Source organism: Micropterus salmoides, unplaced genomic scaffold, assembly GCF_014851395.1.
Source record: "Micropterus salmoides isolate LMB-PRFRI ecotype aquatic unplaced genomic scaffold, ASM1485139v1 Ms_hic_scaffold_22, whole genome shotgun sequence".
Classification (NCBI taxonomy): Eukaryota; Metazoa; Chordata; class Actinopteri; order Centrarchiformes; family Centrarchidae; genus Micropterus; species Micropterus salmoides.
Window position 1 is genome coordinate 12,380,679 of NW_024041373.1, and position 21,726 is coordinate 12,402,404.

At 40.4% G+C, this 21,726-nt stretch overlaps 1 protein-coding gene across 2 annotated transcripts; it reads left to right on the plus strand.

The window, feature by feature from the left end:
* Window positions 1–1,256: 1,256 nt before the first annotated feature.
* On the plus strand, window positions 1,257–18,658 carry thbs2a (thrombospondin 2a). Of its 2 annotated transcripts, XM_038737435.1 has the most exons (23): window positions 1,258–1,484; window positions 1,777–1,848; window positions 2,093–2,646; window positions 3,189–3,273; window positions 5,449–5,645; window positions 6,941–7,081; window positions 7,167–7,260; window positions 7,657–7,821; window positions 8,634–8,810; window positions 9,144–9,317; window positions 10,081–10,208; window positions 10,328–10,480; window positions 11,669–11,887; window positions 11,990–12,097; window positions 12,192–12,351; window positions 12,473–12,591; window positions 12,673–12,907; window positions 14,960–15,187; window positions 15,324–15,595; window positions 15,674–15,771; window positions 16,121–16,260; window positions 16,581–16,611; window positions 16,956–18,658. In XM_038737435.1, the coding sequence occupies exons 2-23, from the start codon at window positions 1,782–1,784 to the stop codon at window positions 16,957–16,959; spliced, it is 3,549 nt and encodes a 1,182-aa protein (XP_038593363.1). In that variant the 5' UTR covers window positions 1,258–1,484; window positions 1,777–1,781; the 3' UTR covers window positions 16,960–18,658. The 2 variants fall into 2 exon arrangements, with proteins under 2 accessions (XP_038593364.1, XP_038593363.1); XM_038737436.1 differs by lacking the exon at window positions 16,581–16,611 and having other exon boundaries at window positions 1,257–1,484.
* The last annotated feature ends 3,068 nt before the right edge of the window (window positions 18,659–21,726 follow it).

Genomic DNA, 21,726 nt, shown 5'->3' on the forward strand with positions numbered 1-21,726 from the left:
ATAAGCAGTGGATTGTGGTGGGATCCAGATGACCCAGAAAAATTGTAAAAAAAAATAATAAAAAAAAAAATCTTAAAAGTGAAAATGTGCAAATTGTGACACTAAAACTGACAGTTGTATAGCACCTTTCAACAGTTGCACTACCAATACCAAGTCTGTGGAGTATTTCAACTTTTTCCACCTCGGACAATTTTAATCTGATGTTCTCTGGTCACTGCAGAATGCTTTTATAATCAGCAAGCACATCATCATACTCTTGTATGTCTGACTAACAGTTCACTACTAATTTCTGTCAGGTTAGTGAATCCATGTTGTTGAAAGGCAATTGCCCCATTTGGTAAGAAAATGCCCCCCCCCCCTACCTTCTGAATGTAATGCACATTTCCAATTATTGAAAACCACCCCTGAGACATATCCTATTGGTACACAAAGGCCTACCCACATCCAGCCCTATGAACCCTCTAACGGGGCTCCAAGAAAGAGACGTTGTATCAGCTTGTCTTTCCCTGACACCGCAGAGGGAAGCCTTGGCAAAAAACGGATGATCTCCAGACGCAAGACTCTGCTTGCCAACAAAGTGGAAGCATCCAAAGTATCAATTGTATTGGAGGTCATTTTCATGTTCTTTTTTAGTCTCACATTGCAGACATAGCTGGGATTCTCACTTTGAATTATTAATATTTTATAAGTTTTGAATTATAACACTATTTTAGTCTAAATACAGTTACCTATATTATTCAAAATCTTTACTTTATGCTCTTGTAGAGTTTTTACCATATAATATTCAGGAAAGTGGCCATCAGAGCTCTGTTTTATAGGTACCCTACAAATCATATTTAAAAATCTCATTATAAATATGCTGTTATTACTGGTACAGCACCACCTTTATGAAGTGTACCTACAGCGCTATTAAATATGGTTTTGATTTCTTTGTCACCATAACATTTCCCCCACAGAGTAAAACAGCCCACATCCTTCCACCTCTAACCCAGTGAATGTGAATTAGCTCCAGACACAGAGGGAAGGTGGGTTTGATAGTTAGGGGATGGTGGGCATCACGGTGAGGGAGAGGAGGGGAGGGCTCACAAATCATCCATACCAGCCTCAGTGTATGTGAGAGCACGGATAAGAAAATGACGCCATCGTAAGATAATTATGTAACTCTGTCTCTTAACAACCGACCTCAAACTGTTCATACCCAAGAGTTTGACTGACAGGCTGTCTGCGAGCCTCTATATAAGGAGGGAGGGCGTTGTGTGCCGCAGTCACTGTTGTGCCTGAAGTCCTCCAGACTGTGGATGTTGTGAACCAAAGTGGACTTTACGGGTTTTACGCACGACGTTAACTGGAGATACCACTTCTCATTCATTTCATCATCGGCTCAAATCGTCTGTATCTTTTTTTCTACCGAGTTCAACTTTTTTATTTTCTTGTTGTCGGGATATCTGTCTGAATTAAAAAATAAATAAAAACTCATTCGTCAGGTAAGTTACATGGACCGCACAACAGCCGGTTTATTGTTGAACTTGTATGGAGACATAACGTAGGAGACACGTGAATTCAAGTAATTCATTACTTGTTGACTGGTATCACTAAAAGATAAAACTGAAAAGCTGATGGCGATTTTATTCCTGAACAGTCAGAATTCTTTTATCTTAATTTGAAACATTAGTATTTTGCTTTATGCAGATTTTTTTCAAATATTTGTGTGGCCTAAAGCAAAAAGACAAGAGGGACATAAAAACTAATCAGAAGCATTTCTGTTGTTTTTTGAAGGAGATATGATACTCAGGAGAAGTCTGTTCTTGCTGCTCTTATCATTTAATTTCCTCCAGGCATTAACTCAAGGTAAGTGGAAAACTTGTAAATTACTGCTATGCTGACAAATAATAATATTGATAGTTATTCATGATTTAGTAACCCCCCCCCCCAATCATCATGATCATTCCAGTGAAGTGTTTTTAAAGTGAAAAGATGAAACTGAGGACTAAACATTTTGCCCTCTTTTTTTAAAAAAAAAGGGGGGGCTTGTGAACTCTTCTTTTTCCCTAAAATAACTGGTGACTTGCATTTCTTCTTGTCTTATTTGTAGATGGCGAGCAGGAGGACGAGACATCATTTGACTTATTTGAAATCAGCCACATCACACGCAGGACTCTGGGGGCCAAACAGTTCCGGGGCCAAGACTCGGATGCCCCCGCTTACCGCTTCATCCGCTTCGACCACCTGCCCCCAGTGAGCCCCCCTATACTAAAACAAATACTACGACAGATCCAAAACAATGAGGGCTTTGTGTTCAGTGCCAGCATACGCCAGGACCGCGCCTCACGGGGCACCCTGATTGGTTTGGAGGGCCCTGATGGCCGGCGGCAGTTTGAGATTGTGTCCAACGGACGGGCCAACACTCTGGACCTAGTATACTGGGTGGACGGCTCGCAGAATGTGGTTTCATTCGAGGATGTGGACCTGTCTGACTCACAGTGGAAGAACATCACACTTCATGTACATGGGGAAAATGCAAACCTGTTTGTGGGCTGCAGCCTGATAGACAGCTTCATCCTAGATGAGCCTTTCTATGAGCACCTGCAGACTGAGGGCAGCCGCATGTATGTTGCGAAGGGATCCATCCGGGAGAACCACTTCAGGGTAAGACAGAGACTATGGCGTTTTGGTAGCTAGACAAGGATTTCCAAGGATCTTTAGTTGCCTTTCTACTTGTGTCCCTTTGGGACTCATCTCACTATGCTGGAAAATTTACAATACTTTGTCACCTCAAATTTAGCTTCTTTGTCACAAGAAGCTAAATTTGTGTCTTAATTATGCATACAGTATAATAAAAGCTCATTTAAAGCAACAGTTTCCAGAAGTAGAGACTGACGTACTCCCTCTTCAAAGTGTGGCAGAGTGGCTCAGTGTTGCCCAGTCTTTCTGTGTGGAAAGGACTCTAAATTTAGACTCAAAATTGCCCCTTGTGAGTAAAAATCAGTGTGAATGTGTATGACAAGGCCAAGAGTGAACTTCATGTGTGGGAATGTGTTTGTCTATTAGACTGTTTCCCAATGCATGCTTGAATAGGAGTAAGTGGGTATAGAAAATAGATGCATGTCACTTCTATAATATGCCAAAGTAGCCAAAATATGTACAGAGACTGTAACCGCAGTAGTCACACATTTTTTCTTACCAAACAGGGCCTTCTGCAGAACGTGCGTTTCATCTTTGACACCACAGTGGACGACGTCCTGCTGAGCAGAGACTGTGAGGTCACTAAACAAGGTAAGAGTGGAATCTTTTTCTGTGGTTATCTTTAAGGTGTTTAAACCATCATTCGCCCTAAAGTTTCTGCCATACTCAGTCAGTGTCATTTTCATAAGCCAAATGATGAGTCAGAATAATTACATTTGCAAACTGTTTCAAGCCTTATACCTTACAGATGTGATTGGGAAACTCTTTCACATGCAATCCTCCCATGCATGGTATCTGTGTTTTGTTAAGTATCAACCACAGTAACTTTCCAGACTAAACGTTTTAGCATTCTCAGTTGACTTCCTTTGTATGAAGTGGGTCAAAAAGCTTGCAGATTTGATATATGGCAAGATGTCCCACGATTACTTCATGTGTACGGAAACAGCAGTGTCGATGCAGTGGCTTGAGGTCGAGTAGTGTGCCTGGTGAGCAAAAGGAGATACAGATGCTTACATTTATTTCCATTGGCAGGGGACTCAGGATAATGCCCTGGGAAAGAAAAGAGAAAAGAGAAAGTAAATGCTAAACTGCAGAGTGGGGAGCTTCCACTTCCAGCTGCACACACAAGCACAAACACACACATAGACACAATGAAGTCATGAATTGGCTGATTGGGTTGCTTTTCTCAGCTGAAGCTTTGCTTGCATAAGGATAGTATCTCGTGATCCTCAGTGGGGGTTCACACGAACAGCGGCTGCAACTAAAAAGCTAAAGGGTCACCAGATCTCGAAACAGTGTCTTTGGTTCACTGTGACAAAGCAAATCCATATGCGGTGTGCATGTTTGTGCGTGATAGAGAGGTTGCTGGCTTTCCACTGCCACCAGCAGTGTTGAATTCCAGCTGAATGAGTTTATTTTTTTAACTAATGTCACCAAGGCCTGGAAGTTTTCTACATGCTGGCTGGTACCAGTCAAGGTTCTGCACGTAAAGCCAAAAGTCACTCATAAACCCACACAACCCACACTCATAAAATCTTTCATTTTGGACATTAATGAGCAGTATTAAAACTACCCAACCCTTGTGCTCTTTTTTAATTCTTTCCTCTATCTGCTTGGAGAAAATATAGACTGTCCATCAGAGGGAGAAGAATGTGCAAATGCTTTCACAGACGAGCTAGCACGCGTTCACATGTACACACAGCGGGAAGCCCCTTCCGAGCTTTGAATGGATCCAGCAGACTGAAAAGGAAAGAAAACATAGCACTGGCTATAGTGGGACATCATTGGGCAATTTGGACAGCTTCTTGATTTAGAGTCCCCAGCCTTCCATTAATCTTCACCAATTTATACAGCAAGATCCAAACCAGTTGCAGATATGTGGTGTGCTTTGGCTGAATGACAGGCATTCCATGGAGCTTTGATATGGGTCTTGTTTGTTTGTTTTCGGCATCACACATTCAAGTTCTTTATGATATAACTGAAGTTAAGTGGTTTGAGACACAAACTGGGGAAACAAATTGAGGCAATGTAAATGTTAGATACTCATAATTTCTTATGGTTTAATACAAACTCCACCCCACAAAAATGCCTTTTCCTGCTCCAGATTTCCAGATTGTGCAAAAAAGACGCAACATTTAGCCTCAGTATACCATTCAAACAACGTTGTAGTTTGTAAGATTGCATTCCCTTTCGCATTATGCACTTAAGGAGAAGAGTTCCTAGCGTTAAACCCTCAGTGTGAGCAATGAATGACCAATGCTGCCACTCAAGGGATTTTCACACACTATAGCTAGCCTCTGTGCTACTGACCAGCAGTAAGGACAAGACCACAAGCTTCACAAGATCCATGTAAATCTATCTGTGTGGTCACTCCACTCCGCAAAGTTCATATTGGAAGTGTCCACTTATGTAAAAGGTCGTGGAGATTTATGACAGTGGTGTGAATGCCAGCCCTCCCACAACCAACCCTGCTGTCATCTCTGGTGGAAAGATTTACCGTCACTATTTCAAACAGATACATTTTTCGAATCAAACACCCCCGACTGAACATCTGTTTTTGGGAACTCGATAAACACTGTAATCACCGCATTGTTGTGATCTTTTGGCCGCCTGCAGGAAAACAGGAAATCGCTCCGTTCCCTGATCAGAGTCCTTGTGTTTCAATCATCGTATCTGATAAATATGTTTTCCATCGTCAGTCTGTGTTGCTCATTCATTTGCTTGCTTGCTCAATCACCCTGATGTCTGTTTTTTTTGCCCCTCCAGATGATGCTAATATTGTGAGTGAGAGCACAGAAATTGTGGATGTGAGTCCCTCCATCACTACAAACGTTATAGGTCAGAAGACAGACGAGGGCGCAGATATGTGTGAACGCTCCTGCGAAGAACTTAGCACCATGTTCCAGGAGCTCAAAGGCCTACGTGTTGTCGTCAGTAACCTCATTGATGGCTTGCAAAAAGTGGTAAGTAGTAGAAGTGACATATTGTAAATCAACACAATCCTGACTTGTGTTTGTTTTAGGCAAGCTACTGCTTTTTCTGCTCTGTACTTTACAGGCACATTTCAATGAATGTGAATCTGTGTCTGTGTGAGGGAAGAATACCAACATTTTAGAGAAAATTGACATTTTAGGAAAATAAATTATACAAGCCACTGTGTAAAAGCCAGGAAGTAAGAGGTTTGAATGAGGTTACTAGGTAACCTATATTGGTTTGAAAGCAAACAGTAAGTAGCTGCACTGTTTATAGAGTTGCCTGTGATGGCTGAACCCATTTGACTCCTGCTATCTGTGGCAGCGTGAGTCAGACAGATTTTATGACATGTTACATGTGGATATAGGAAGTGTTCCCCTGGCAGCAATAGGGTCCAGTCTAATGTCTGGCTGTGTTTAAACAGCCCATGTGTTTCCTCTGGGAGCCTCCCAGCAATAAGAGAGTCTGGGCATGAACCTTGGGAAAAGAAAAAAAAACGGCTGGGATGAGAAGGGTCCCTGAGGCTCTTCCAGATCGAGTGGTGTCTAAGATTCTAGTGCTGCACACTGCTGCCTCCCTTTTCCAAATGGGAGGATGCACACACTGACACACACATACACACAAACCTTTGGCAGTAGTTTATCGACTGACGGTTCCCAAGTGATCAAGAGTCCAGCCAGAGATCCCTTGGTCTCCAATTGGGTTGGAGGTTACTAAGTGCATAACTAAGCAACACTCCTCAGTGGGCTATTTTCCTTGAAACATTAGAGATATAAAGAAATGTAGGGTTTGCAATTTGCAACCATGATAAGCACATTTTGAAATTAACATGTTACAAATATTCTCAAGCTTTTTTGGTTAAGTTAACTGTTTTGAGCTACTTTAAAAATTCTTTATTCAGTCATTCCGTTCAAGTTTTTCTTTATTGTCCACCTCAGAGCATTACTAAACTGGAGAGAGATACATGTTGGTGGGATAGGTTCATTGAAAGGCAGGAGTCTACATTTGGCCCTTATTTATTATAATATGCACACTGGTGGTTGTCTTGTTTTCAACATAAGTATTCTTACTTCTATATAAATATTTAAGAGAGTAGCAGTACTTCTATCAGAGCAGGATATACTATTCCTCTTTCCACCTGGTGAAAAGTAACCTCACATGTGCTCTCTTAAAAGAATCAGCTTGTCAGCAGGTGTATACTTATATATGCTTAATGGAATGCAGTGTGCCTTCATCATGAGTGTGTCATTTCTGACTGTGAATCTGTGTGTTGCTGTATGTTCAGACAGAGGAGAACACAGTCATGAAGGAGGCCCTTGGGAGGATGAAGAACACTAAAGAGAAAAACATGTGCTGGCAGGATGGCCGCCTGTTTGACGATAAGGAAGACTGGGTTGTAGACAGCTGCACCAAATGTACCTGCCAGGTAGTGCCAAGTCATATGGAAATATGTACAGATTTGTTGTGAATGTCAATGACCTTGATATATCTCCAATACTCACTGATGTTAGGAATCCAAGATCGTGTGTCACCAAATTACATGCCCCGCAGTGGCCTGTGCCAGCCCCTCATTTGTCGACGGCGAGTGCTGCCCCGTGTGTATGCGTAAGTAGTCGGAATCTCCTATTAGCGAATGCTTCCAGCATATAACAATTATAGGCATGCACGGTTTTATGCATGCATGCCATTTTAAATGAATGGTTCAATATGCCATAAAAGCAATATTCCACACATATAAAATGTTAATACCAAAGGACTGTTGCAGCCAGTTTGTCTTTGTGAGTGAACCACATATTTATTGTTCAAAATATAAGATACTACTACTACTGTGGGTTTTTTAGATGAGGTCATGTGATAAACAGGCTGACATAAAGAATGAAAACCAGTGCAGTCATTATCTTTTGCCAGTACTGTGTTACTGTAATGTGTTAACACTTAGTAGATTTGAAAAAAAAAGGAAACAAAATGTTGACTTTGTGCTTTTGCTTCTTCCAAATAAAGACAGTGAGAATGGCTGGTCGCCCTGGTCAGAGTGGACAGAATGCACAGTCACCTGTGGGACAGGAACTCAACAGAGGGGTCGGTCATGTGATGCAACTAGTAACCCCTGCACTGGACCTTCTATCCAGACCCGCAAGTGCAGCCTGAGCAAATGCGACAGCCGTGGTGCGGATATTTTTGAAATATTTTATCTCCTGTCACTTTTCATTGAAATAGATGGCATCCAGTAGTATTGGCCTTAGTGCCGTGATATTATCTTGATCAAAGTGTGCGTCTGCCTTTGCCACAAACAACAGTAGGATATACGGGGGGGGCACACAATGGAGCTATGGGGAAACTAAGCAGTGTGTTAAATATGAGATAAGACCTTGCAATTGCAAAGGACAGAGTTCACGCCTGCATAAAACTGTTGGAAATGGGTCCATTTCAATGAGGCTGAATCCCAGTGAAGAACTGGATCGCATGGTTGAGTTGCAGGGTGTGCCCAGTCTAAGTTAATTCCATATAAATCACTGGCAGAGAGGGTGTTCCATAGTGCAATGACTCACCACCGCCTGTCATGCAAAAGTATAAAATATTAATGCATTTGATCATTAGATGTTCTATATGAGGTGGGGAGATTTCGCTGGATTTGTTTGGAATTGGGTGTTTGATAAATTGCGGGATTAGCGTGTGTTATTGCTTTCTAGCTAATATTACACTGCAACTATGTGAGTGAGTGAATCAGTCTAACCACTGGAGGATAGTTTACCCACAATGACATAAATACTGGCATGAGCATCTTTGAATATCTTTGTTGTGAGCCATCGTCCCTAGCATCACATAATGTTTACTTGTTGAAAATGTGGTGTCTGTTTTTTTTTTTTACTTTTGCAAATTATACATGTTTGTAAGTACTTGACTGAGAGGAAATCTAGAGGATAATACATGACATGTGTTTTGGTGGTCTCTGCCTTATACGTTTGATGTTTACCCAGTTCGACAAGACGGAGGGTGGAGTTTGTGGTCACCGTGGTCGTCCTGTTCAGTGACCTGTGGAGAAGGACAGATCACCAGGATTCGACACTGCAATGCACCCGTGCCACAGCTGGGGGGCAAAGACTGTGAGGGAAGTGGGAGAGAGACTCAGCGCTGCACTGCCAAGCCATGTCCCAGTGAGTATTTCAGCTCTTCAGGGAAACACTCAAAAGCAGCATCTCCATTACAGCAGTGTCCGTGTCGAAAAAACAGACTTCCTCGTGCCTCATGGCTCCCCTGCGGCAACATTCCTCATGTGTTTAGGACTGACCTCCTTTCTGTCTTTCAGGAAACTCAAATCAGCTCAGTATGGTTTTTCTTGTAGTATTAAGTTTCAGGCTTCTGACTCTCTGGCTACATTTCACATTTCAGACTTTAAATGTCGACGTGTTTTGTTGAAATATTTAAATTAATAAAGTGTTTCTTGTCAAAGACTAATTACTAAAAAATCTATCTTTGTACTTTTTCAGTTGATGGAGGTTGGGGTCCTTGGTCTCCATGGGCAACCTGTTCAGCAACCTGTGGAGGGGGAGTGAAAAGTCGGGCGCGTGAGTGTAACAGCCCTCAACCTCAGCATGGCGGCAAGAAATGTATCGGAGAGGCCAACGACAGTGACAGCTGCAACAAAAAGGACTGTCCTATTGGTGAGCACCATTATGACCACCATTATGTTTTAGCCATGCAAGCGACAGGCTATAGGGATGGCAATGCTGGTCGGTCGACCCACCACTTTGGTCCAGACTGAAATATCTCACCAGCTACTGGATGGATTGCAATGAAATTGCTACTGACATTTGTGATCCCTAGAAGGGGTAATGCTACTGACTTTAGTGATCTAATGCCTTTTCCTCTAGTGCCACCATGAGGTTGACATTTGTGTTTTGTAGTCAAAATTGTTAACCAGTTACCTAAAGAACTAATGACATTCCCATCAGTTTCAGCTGTTCTTTGTATTTAGCACTAATTAGCTAATGTTAGCATGCAAACACACTAAACTAAGATGCTGAACATGGTAATCATTGTGCCTGCTAAACATCAGTATCAAGAAGCATAGCTAGTGTAGACTATTGTTACTTTAAGACTGTACCTTTAAGATTACAGTATTACGTATTTTTATTTATTATATTTACCTCTGTTGTATATCAGAGTGGAGGCAAAAATCATAAATCTGGGTAAATGAAACTTTAGGCATAGCTTGATTCGGCTAGAGAAAATATGTTTTTTGTTATTTGGGTGAACCAAACCTTTAAAGTCTGGAATGTTTATGGAGAGTATGTCCCAGCTGGTGGAGCTTTATCTTGAAGCGTCAAGTTTAGATAAAAACCATTACAAATTAAAGTTGAATCATCTGGTCACACACTATACAGATATGGCCAGCCATGTTTAAATAAATTAAATCCCTTGCAGATGGCTGTCTGTCTAACCCTTGCTTTGGGGGAGTGGATTGCAACAGCTCTCCAGATGGATCCTGGGAGTGTGGCCCATGTCCTGCTGGTTTCCGTGGAAATGGTACACACTGTGAAGACATTAATGAGGTAAACGTTCCTTGGTTTTCTTATGTGCTTCTTATGTTATAAACCAGACTTGTATTTAAGACTTCATTCACGTAATTATTTGTTTGCATTTTACTGATGATTTTCTTTCCCTCCTCCAGTGTGACATGGTGTCTGACGTTTGCTATAAAGTGAGTGGAACGCAGCGCTGTGTCAACACCGATCCAGGTTTCCACTGCCTGCCCTGTCCGAAGCGCTACAAGGGCACCCAGCCTTTCGGTATGGGTGTGGAGGCTGCCAAGAAGAACAAACAGGTGAGTTGAAGTTACTCTCATTCAGCACCAATAACAGACTAACCCATCCTGATTGGATGCCAGGGCTAGCCTTTGGAGAAGTGAGAACAAAAAGATTTTCAGAAGCAGTTGTGTGGATTTTTGTATGCCAGATCCAAATTTATGAGTAATGGTAGCAGCATATCGGGTGATATATAAGCTTCACTGTGGCAGTGAACACAGTGTTGGAGATGAGGCCCTGGGCCACCATATATGAATTGTACTCACTTTGACCCAGAATCAGTAAGCAGAAGGAAAGGGAGGAGAGTTGGGCAACTCTTAACAACAAACTTGTGCTACACATCTCTTGTACTTTCAATGCAAGATCAGAGGCAGATTGAAATAGTTCTTTATACTGTATTTACTATAGATGTTGAATCAGTCAGTGCTTTTATTCAAGCATTTCCACTTTCTATTCCGGTCTTGACAGCTGCATTTCAGCTCTATCACTGGTAACATTACAGTCACATACAGTATTTGTATTATTTCTGCTCCCCTGTTATCACTGAATTCACAGAGAAACTTTGCCGTGACGCTCTGAGAGGCACTTGCATAACATCCCTCGGGGACCATTTTGTCACTCTTTGGCCTCTGCAGCTGCTTGTCTTTGATTTGATGCCCTGATTTCACTAATTGATTTGGGGGAAAGGGAATTGTCTCATCACTGGCATTACAGGGCTCCATTTCACAGTTTTGATCAAAGGCCTGTTCTTGCTGTCACTTTCTGCTCTATGAGCTCATGGAGTGGCATCCAAACTGGAGTTATGTTCATCCTCTGGTAATGAGTGGCAGCTGTGAATACCTTGTGCTGCAATAAAGGGGCAGCAGTGGGTCATAGCGGGATGTATGGTGCATTAAGTGGGATTTCATAAAATCAACAGTGCCCAGAAGTGCCCCACACTTTGGCTTTGTTGAAAATCCCTCCCTCGACCCTTCAGTTCGGTCTGGAGTAGTCCTCAGTTTTGATTGGTCTTCTAAAAAAGAAAGCTACAAAGAGTGGTGGTGAAGTAAGTCAGAAGCTGACAACAAAATGGAAATCGTAAAAGACTGATGACAGGGGCATGTACATTTTTTCCTTTTTCAAGCAGATCACATCCAGTGCACTTGTGGTTAGATGTGGTCAGTGACAAATTTGATAATTCTGTTCCACCTGCTATGTTTTTTCTTTAGGTGTGTGAGCCAGAGAACCCATGCAAGGACAAGACCCACAACTGTCACAAATATGCCGAATGTATCTACATCAGCCACTTCAGTGATCCTATGTACAAGTGTGAGTGTAGGACCGGTTATGCTGGAGATGGCTTCATTTGTGGAGAAGACTCAGACTTGGATGGCTGGCCCAATCAGAACCTTGTGTGTGATGCCAATGCCACTTATCACTGCAAGAAGGTATTTCATCAAACTTTTGTCACCTTATTTACTGTAGCCTATTTTTCAGTGATTCTAAACTGTTAAACTGTAAAACTTCTGAACTTCCCGCTACTATTGCAGGATAACTGCCCTAGCCTTCCCAACTCTGGACAAGAAGACTTTGACAAAGACGGTCAAGGAGATGCTTGTGACAAGGATGACGACAACGATGGAATTCTAGATGAGAGGGTACAAGAGTTTTTCACACATGGACACGTTTTATTCTATGATTAGATTCATGATACTCAGACTTCCCTAACAACAATATACTTTTTCGCCACAGGACAATTGCCCTCTCCTTTACAATCCCCGCCAGTTTGACTTTGACAAGGATGAAGTTGGCGACCGCTGTGACAACTGTCCTTATGAACACAATCCTGCTCAAATAGACACTGACCACAATGGAGAAGGGGATGCCTGCGCAGTGGACATTGATGGAGATGGTAAAATAGCCAAGCCTAAGCCAAGATAAAATACTTTAATCAGTCCATCGAGGGCAGCTAATTTATTATATTTGTACCTTAGATTCTCAAGAAAATGTCATCAACTTTCCCTTTTCCTCAGAAATTCTGAATGAGAATGACAACTGCCCATATGTGTACAACACTGAACAGAAGGACACTGACATGGATGGAGTTGGTGACCAGTGTGACAACTGTCCATTGCTGCACAACCCTGACCAGGTACTGAACTCCTCTGCATATAATGACACATTCCACTACAACAGTTAGTTAACACTGTTAACCTCTGTATTTATCCTACAGACTGACGTAGACAATGACCTGGTTGGAGATCAGTGTGATAATAACCAGGACATCGATGAAGACGGCCATCAGAACAACCTGGACAACTGTCCTTATGTGGCCAACGCCAACCAAGCTGACCACGACAAGGATGGCAAAGGAGATGCATGTGACTATGATGATGATGATGATGGTATACCTGATGACAGGGACAACTGCAGACTGACACCCAACGCAGACCAGCTGGACTCTGATGGTGAGGATGTAACATTCAAACAGTTAAAACAGGCTCCAAAATTAGCATCAGCCAAATGCCAGTAAAAAATGCAAATGGCTGGTAGATTTACAGTACTTCATCACCAGCCAAAAAACTATGGTAATCTATTGAGTGGCTGGTAGATTTTCAGCATTCACTAGCCATTGGCTGGTGGACAAATAAGTTAGTTTTGTACCCTGGGTTTGTACCCTGGGTTTAAAGGTTGCAGCGTTGGGTGCGTGCCATGTGCTTTTTAATGACATGCAAATCCAGCTGTTGATGATTTGCACATTTCAGCCAGTGGTGTATGTACTGTTTGATGCAGTAATGGAAAAATGTTGGTACAAAAGGTACAGATATTTTTCTACTTGTACTTCTACTGTTAACATTTGCTTGAGTCAAAGAAAGCTAACTTAAAAAATTCTCAGACCAAGGTCAGTAAATTGTAGTCATCAATTGTCATCATTTTGCTGCATGCTATCGTAAGACTAGCAAACAAGCCAGCCAACAAAACTAATACTAACACTATAAATTCCTAACTAGATGCTAAGTGCTTTTTGGTTTATGTTGAATAAGCTAGGATTAGGGATATTTTAGTATTTCATAACACAGTTTGTTGTCATTCTGTAGAATTCTAATTCTGGCGTGTTTCTAATGCAATGTGCATGGAAAACCATCAGATTTTATACTTTGAAATGAAGGTGTAATTTGTAGTGAGGTTTCTAGTCAAAATATAAACATATAAAAACTAGAAAATAACTTTCATGCAAATATTATATAGTACATGGGTCCACACTGTAGCTTTCTATTGTATCATGAGATTCCTTAGCAGATTGAGTTGCCTAGCTGTCATGGGTTTGTAGTTGCTGAGATTTCCCATTTCTCTGAGCACTGATAGGACTTTTTGTCAGTGTTGGCTTAAAATTCGAGATTGAGAGTTCTTCTTATTCTTCTTATTTTTGACCTTGAAAACAGCAGGTGACAGAATAATCTCACCATTAATTCATGAATTAACACTTAATTAAAAAAAACATTAGGTAATTTACCCCCATTAATCTCACATGGCCAGTTTATGATACATTCCAGTACACAGTAAGTTGAATATAATTTGGCCTGATGAAGTAGACTTGTTAATACTCAAGCTGTACTTGTCAGTCTGGGAATTGATAATCTATAGCTAGATTTGTAGCTTGTACAATGGCCCAGTTTGTGTGTTTGCTTTCTCCCATGGACTCCATGCACTCATATTTCGTACTCATTACCCAGTGGTGTTCACATTTTGCTTCAGTATGCCTTTTTCCAGATTTCACAGTAGCAATTTGCTTAACTGCAGCAAGTGTGAAATATGGTGGCTGTGGAAAGAGTCAACGACTAGGTTGGCATGATGTCATTCTGCATGACTTCAGTTAGCCACCTGCAAGGGTACACGCCAGGCTATGAAGTTTTTATTTCCTTAAGGCTTTGCTCGTGATTAATCCACAGTGCCCAATAAGCAGGGTTACCTGGAGTTTGTACAGCTGTCTGTAACTGGAAACAGACCATGAAGGATGAAGGCCTTAGACACTGACGTTTTCACTTTCTTCACAGCTCGTCAGATAGTGTTTATTTGATAGAATCGTTTTAGCCCCTCGTGAAATAACAAAGCTGTTGACAGAAAACAGCTAGCTACTTCCACGCAGTGGCCTTCATAAGCCACTGGCGTCCTTTCCACTGTGAGCTCCTGGCATGCAGTCTGGCTCTAATAGACTTCAGGCTGCAGATAGTTACAGTATCAGTGGAAGTTGTCACAGCATGAAAAGATGGCTGATTTTCCTTAGTGGACTTGGCAAAGGTATTAAAGCCAGTTTCCTGGGAGGAATTTTTATTTTCCCCATTCATTTTTTAATATTAACTTGGAGGAGCTCCTCAACACTGACTGCAGTATAATGACATTTACATTAGCTACCATAGAGAATTTTCCAACCTACGGTAAATTAGGGAAAAAATTGTTTATATCATGTACATCTAATTTAAATTAGGTCAAACATTTTTATTTGATGTATTTTGTTAAAGGTGATGGAAGAGGGGATGCCTGCAAAGATGACTTTGACAATGACAATATCCCAGATATTCTTGATGTGTGTCCGGAAAACAATGCCATCAGTGTCACAGACTTCAGGAAGTTCCAGATGGTCCACTTGGATCCTAAGGGAACCACTCAAATCGATCCCAACTGGGTGGTCAGACACCAGGGCAAAGAGCTGGTTCAGACTGCCAACTCTGATCCAGGCATTGCAGTAGGTGAGTGGCACACATATGTTTCAACAACTCTCCAACAACCATGTCATGTTAAATTGCTGCTCAAACTCCATTTGACTGCACAGAGCCCTATGATTTAGCATCATGTTTCTCTCGTGTTTCTCTCACACCATCACAGGTTTTGATGAGTTCAATGCTGTGGACTTCAGTGGAACGATGTATGTGAACACGGACAGAGATGATGACTATGCAGGCTTTGTGTTCGGCTACCAGTCCAGTGGGCGCTTTTATGTAGTGATGTGGAAACAGATCACACAGACTTACTGGGAGGACAAGCCCTCCAAGGCCTTTGGCATCTCTGGTGTTTCACTCAAAGTCGTCAACTCAACCACTGGAACTGGAGAAAACCTCAGAAATGCTTTGTGGCACACGGGCAACACTCCTGGACAGGTGAGCTGCAGTCTAAATGCTATCTAGTGTGTTTTAAAGGCTGTAGCAGAATTAAGTGTTGTTACCTATTTTGCATAGGTGCGCACTCTGTGGCATGACCCCAAAAACATTGGTTGGAAGGATTACACAGCTTACAGGTGGCATCTCATCCACAGACCGAAGACTGGTTTTATAAGGTAAGAAATTAAGTTGACCAGAACAGGAAAACATATTGTTTTTTTGTTTCAATAATGGGCAACTGTGAGTGCAGGATTCCAAAGAGTCACTCCACTGCAGTTTTTATGCCACATGGCCTTTTAGTGCACCACAGAAAACAAAAGAAGGGTCACCAGTGACAACAAGTGTATAAAAAGGTTAAATGTTGTTTTAAATATAGACACAACGTTTCGTTCAGTGACGTATAATCAGTGACACTTACTGAATATAATGGGGATTCTAGTTATTCACTTACATTATTACATTTTTATCACCGAATGTAGTGATAAAGTATTCTATGCGTCCTAATGTTTGCCTTTTATTTTGCAGGGTTGTGGTCTATGAAGGTAAACAGATCATGGCTGACTCAGGACCAGTTTATGACAAGACGTTTGCCGGAGGAAGGTTAGGCTTGTTTGTTTTCTCGCAAGAGTTGGTGTTCTTCTCCGATCTCAAGTATGAGTGTAGAGGTTAGTACAAACATTTTCAGTACTTCCATTCATGTTTCTTTTTTGTCATAGAAATAATATGTGTGTGTAAATATGTGTGTGTAGGATATGTGGGACATTTCAAAAACAGAAACTTAGGAAACCACTACATGCGACAACCAAGACTGCTAAACCTAATGCACCAAAGTTAGTGCATTACAGGATAACTTGTACCAAAAGTAGCCAGTTTATATATGATACCTGCACAGTACAAAGATCAGAAAGTGGGGGAGAAAACCTTCTCCATGTTTGAATAATGTGAGTCACATCTTAAAACCTTCAACATCTTTTTCAAACCTCAGATAAGCCGGAGTTGCCAACAGTGTTCACAAGGTAATGCTAAATGCGGTTATGTGTTGTGTGTTGGCTGAAGCAAGAAAAAGAGTCACGCTATGTTTCTGCTTGTCAGCTTGCCCATGTACAATGCCGCAGATGCATTGTGAAAGACCTTGTGTATTGGTCCAAGGACTTCAGATCTTCTGTTGAGTGCTAAACAGTGGAAAATGTGCCTGCAGCCTTTTCACAATCACAGCCACATTACTGAAGGCACGCTTTTTGACGCACCAGTCCACATGTTGTTGCTGCACTCTGGCACTTTGACTGTGTGAATCTCGTTGAGTCTAGTCTTGATTATAAATGTGGCGGTAATAGAAGCTATTTTCTCAATCTTTCCACAGATAACTGAATCAAGTCTGATAGAAAAACATCAGAAGGGGAAAAGACAAGAATCTCTCAAAGTAAACATCACGTCATCCTCACTAAATCCATTTCAACGTAAATGAGACTTTCCATACTTTTCCGTGTTTCGCCTGGATCCATCCACTGGAGAGGAAACCATGGCTGATTTCAGTTTTCCTGTGACTTATATACATTTCCTGAAGCTGGGAAAGAAAAACTGATGAGAGTGGACAAGTTTTAAAAAAGCCTCAGCAGATTATCTAATTATAACTCGTGTATCTATGTCTACATTTTAGAGGATTCATAGTACAACCACTTACATGCTGTATGTGCTTTCCTACAGTTTCTTACTTTCTACAACTTGTAAGTGACTCGGTTGTTCTCTATTTTTAATACATTTCTGTCTGTTTGGCTTCTGTTTTGCCAAACAACTGATCATAAAGTGTCTGACAAACATAAACTGTAACCAAAGCATAATCATTAAGTTGTCTCCAGTCCATTACTATTTCTCCTCATTCTTTTCATCCTGAAAGTGTTTTTTTTTTCTTATGGAGAACTTGGGTGAACAATTTAAATAAGCCATTTTAGCAAGTGCCAAAGATGTTTATACTAAGTCTGTATTATAATTCCTTTTGTAAATTATTTATGCTCTGCTTGTTTTGTTTGTTTAGATTTTTGCTAGAGTTTGTAAATAATTATTTATTTGTTTACACTGACAAAACGCATAATTGAATATCACAAACGTCAAGATATTTCATTATAGTATTGCAAGTTTTTTAGTGTTGTCATGCATTTCCCTTTCCTTGTTAGTTTTTCAAATCTGATAAGCTGTGGCGCAAAGCTTTGGAAGGGATAAGCATCAGCTGCTCTTAAGTAATCACATACATAAACACATGCTGTGTTTATGTATGTGATAGTAGCTGCCAAAGAAAGTTAATTCTGGTAGTATGTGTATGTTAAAAAAGCCACTGTGTTTATTTTCTTAGCTGTGCATACAGGGCCTTGTTGCCCTCAAAGTGATATATCAACTGTGGAACATTTTTCAGTGCTCCTACTCTACACGTATAGGAGCTTATAAATGCTCCATCACAAAAATTGGCTGCAAATTGACCTACTTGAACTGTAGCAAACTGCCTTTTTTTTTTTTTTTTACATTATATTGAAACACTCCTTATCTATAACATGTCTACAAAAAAGAAAGAAGGATATGGTAATAACATCAGTTTTAGGTAGTGAAATAAATAGAATTGCAGTTTAGGGGCCAGACTCCTTGTAAATCTAATGTTGTGTACCAGAGTCTGAGGTTCAACAGTCAGTCATTATGTGTGATGGAGTTGTGAAGATCAAATGCAGTGAAAACACTTTATACAAATAACTTTTTCATTCATATGTTTATAAAAAAACAAATATCACTCTTGGATGTTGTGAAACTTAACAGTGTTGGTTGAAAAGGAATCCAGATGAAGGTCTCTAAAGATGACGTGTGACTAGTGTGGATCGAGGACGTGTTAATGTACAACCTTGTCCCTAGTTTGTATAGCATTTGTGTTCTTCCATGTTTGGTTTCCATCTTGTTCATTTTGTTGAGAGTTTGCAATGCACAAATGTAAATGTTTTTGTATACTTATGTTGTTAGATATACATTTTCTACAAACATTAGTGTAAGATTGTTCTGTTTCATAAATAAATCACTTGTACACCATTTTGTTGATTATATACATGAAGATTGACAGGTATCCCATTGTAATGACTGCAATGTACTATTAAAACAATGCTGTTTGACCAACATTACTCATACAGTATGAAATACTAGCTAAAATACATTTTAAATGATAAGGCTAGTGTCCATTTATATTTTTGTTATTGTCACAAATCCCATGAAAATACCTTTCTTACGGTCTACTATCTATTTTGTATGTGCCTCTCAGCCCCAAACTCATTTGTTCCCACTGAATACTTCTTTAAATACCTGCTACAAAAATGTAGGTTTTATTTTTTTAAAGGCCTAATAATTTCCATAAACAGGTGGGTACGGTAGTTTTTAGCAAATATTGCTGGGTAAAATGTAAGTTTATTGGGGACTATATTCAATGGCGGAATAATACACATTTGGTGCGCTAGTGAGTATTTATAGCTTCAGGACAGTATTTGTCGGATTGACTCAAAATAAACAATATCAAAATTATATTATATGAAAATATTGTATGTCACACAGTGGAACAGTATGGCTGATTGATGTATTAAAACAGCTATGAAGCTCTATGGCACAGAGGAATGACCCATAGGCTTTGTATACACAGACAATACTTGTTAATGGGATCAATTCATTGTTGGTTTTGTTCTTTTCATAGAACTGACAAAAAGAAAACATAGAACATCAAAAATATACATTTTCAATTATCATTTTCAGCTGAAACTCAATTGCACTCAGTGGCAATCTATCTGTGTTCATCTTGCTGGCAAACTGTTACAGACATTCATTTAAAATAAAAATGAATTCACAGTGATGAGGAAGATCTCAGAGCTAAAGTATTGGTGAGAACATAATCTGTTATTACTTAGTTATCTACTGTTAGCACATAAGGCATATTTAGACAAACATACAGTACATATCAAGTTTGTCTGTTCTCTGTCTGGGATGGACTAACATGCAACAATAGACGAGAAAATATGAACAGTCAATTTCCTGTAAAAGCCTCCCTCTCTCAAGTCAATCTTCCACCACTACAAATCCAATTCCTCAAATACATTTCATAGTAAAATAAAATTGGAACATTTGTATTACCCCAGCAGTGGTCTGATAATGTACAGTTGAGAATCGTATGGTTTAGAAAGATGAAAAGGTTTTGTCTGTGGTTTTGCACCAGACCATCTGTCTCACAGTGCAGAAACCAGGGACTGAAAGGGTTAAGTAAAATGATGGCGAGGCCAGGAAAAAAATGTGCTATTAGGGAAAATGGGGAAGTCAAAACCTTGCTCTCGTAGCTCTGTGGTAGAGATATTTGGGTTTAGACTCTTGGAATAGTCCACGTGGCACACACCAAAGACTTGCTATATGGGTCTGGCACTGGTGGTTGGTTTTAAGCCCAGAGCACGTTCCAGGGTGGTTCATACTGCTTTGCCAGAGGATGTCAATGTGTGACACAGTAAACCAGCATTTTCTGCTGAGGCAAGTATTTAGCAACCAGCAGGCATTTTAAAAGAATGAATAACCTCAAGTAAATTGGCTGCAATTAACTGAAAGAACATCAAGAAAAGTTCACTTTCACTAGCTGTCTTTAAGACAAACTGTCACAAGGTGAGCGGTTTGGAGTGACACCAAAGATGAGATTGTCATTGCTGAACAAGTTGAAGCCCAGATAGATTGGCAAGGATATGTATCTACCTTGGAGGTACGGATGTTGAGCTCGGCACCAGATTGTCAGTTTTAACAGCACAGAGAGATACACCGAAAGCTGAGGGCAAATGGGGAAGCCTCTTATTCAAATAAAAGTTCAAAAGGAGAGCTGCTCTGTGTATGATGTTCCCCTTCAGTCACAGTGGTGTGAAATACCAGCCTGAGCAATGCTGGGCTGCTGTAACTATAGACAATTTTCTACTTGCTGACTTTCTCTACTTTATATTAACTCCACTGCTTCCTCACTCTTTCCTTTTTGACAATTGTTCATAAATTCTGCTAATGTGAAAATGTAACGGCAGGGCCACACTGCCTACCTCTACCTGTGTGCTACTGTCAGCCCTATCTGTCTAGACTGAGTATGAGTTTAAGTTCTACAGATATAGACATTGAAACTGTAGTGGAAGGTGTAATATTGCTGATATGTAATTTTCACTGTCTGCTTTTGCTGATAGGCGAGAAGCCGACTCTCTAGATGAAGCGTCGCGAGTGGTTGCTCCAACCTGTTTACATGGGCGAAATGAATGTTTTTGAAAAGTGCTCTACAAATAAATATTATTATTATTATTATTATATTATTATTATAATAGACTGGACAGACACAAATGAGCCCAGAAAGGGGGGAAAACCTGAGGTATTTTAAGAAACCAGCACAAGAGCATCAAATTAATGGCTTTTAGAAAATATGAGAGCTCATTGACAAATGTCACTGCTAGTAGACAAAATATCCATCTAAAAGTTAATCTGGTCCAGAAATCTTATTTTTTCATAGAACCTGAATAAATCAGCTAGTAGGTGACTCAGTTTCCAGTGTAAATCACCTTCTTTTTAAAAGACATTGGATTGTTCTACCTTATTTTCCTATATCAAAATTTTATAATCAAATACTACAAATATATTGCCTGTTAATGGAATAGTTTAACATTTTGGGAAACGAACTCAAGAGTGAGATGAGAAGCGTGATACCCCTGTCAGGGGGCTTAGCACAAAGACTTGTTTGCACAATTAGAGATAGCCACTGTCAAGTAAAAAAAATCCACCTATCAGCACCTCTGAAGCTCACATATGAACATATTATATTGAGTTTGTTTAATCCATACTAAAACCAAAGTGCCAAAATGACAATTTATAGACCTTTGTTATTTTTTATTTTTTTAACCTGTCCTGCCCAGCAGCCTGGTATAGAGTATGATGAGCTGGATACCATATTGTGCCAGACAGATTTTACTTTAACAAGAGAGTATTAATATACTCCTTTGTCTGTTTTATTATTTATTTAATTATGTATTGATTTGTGACCGGGCCGGACAGAGGTGCAGACGTGGGGATGGGGGGTACAAACAGACAGCACAGAGAAAGGACAACACCTGCAA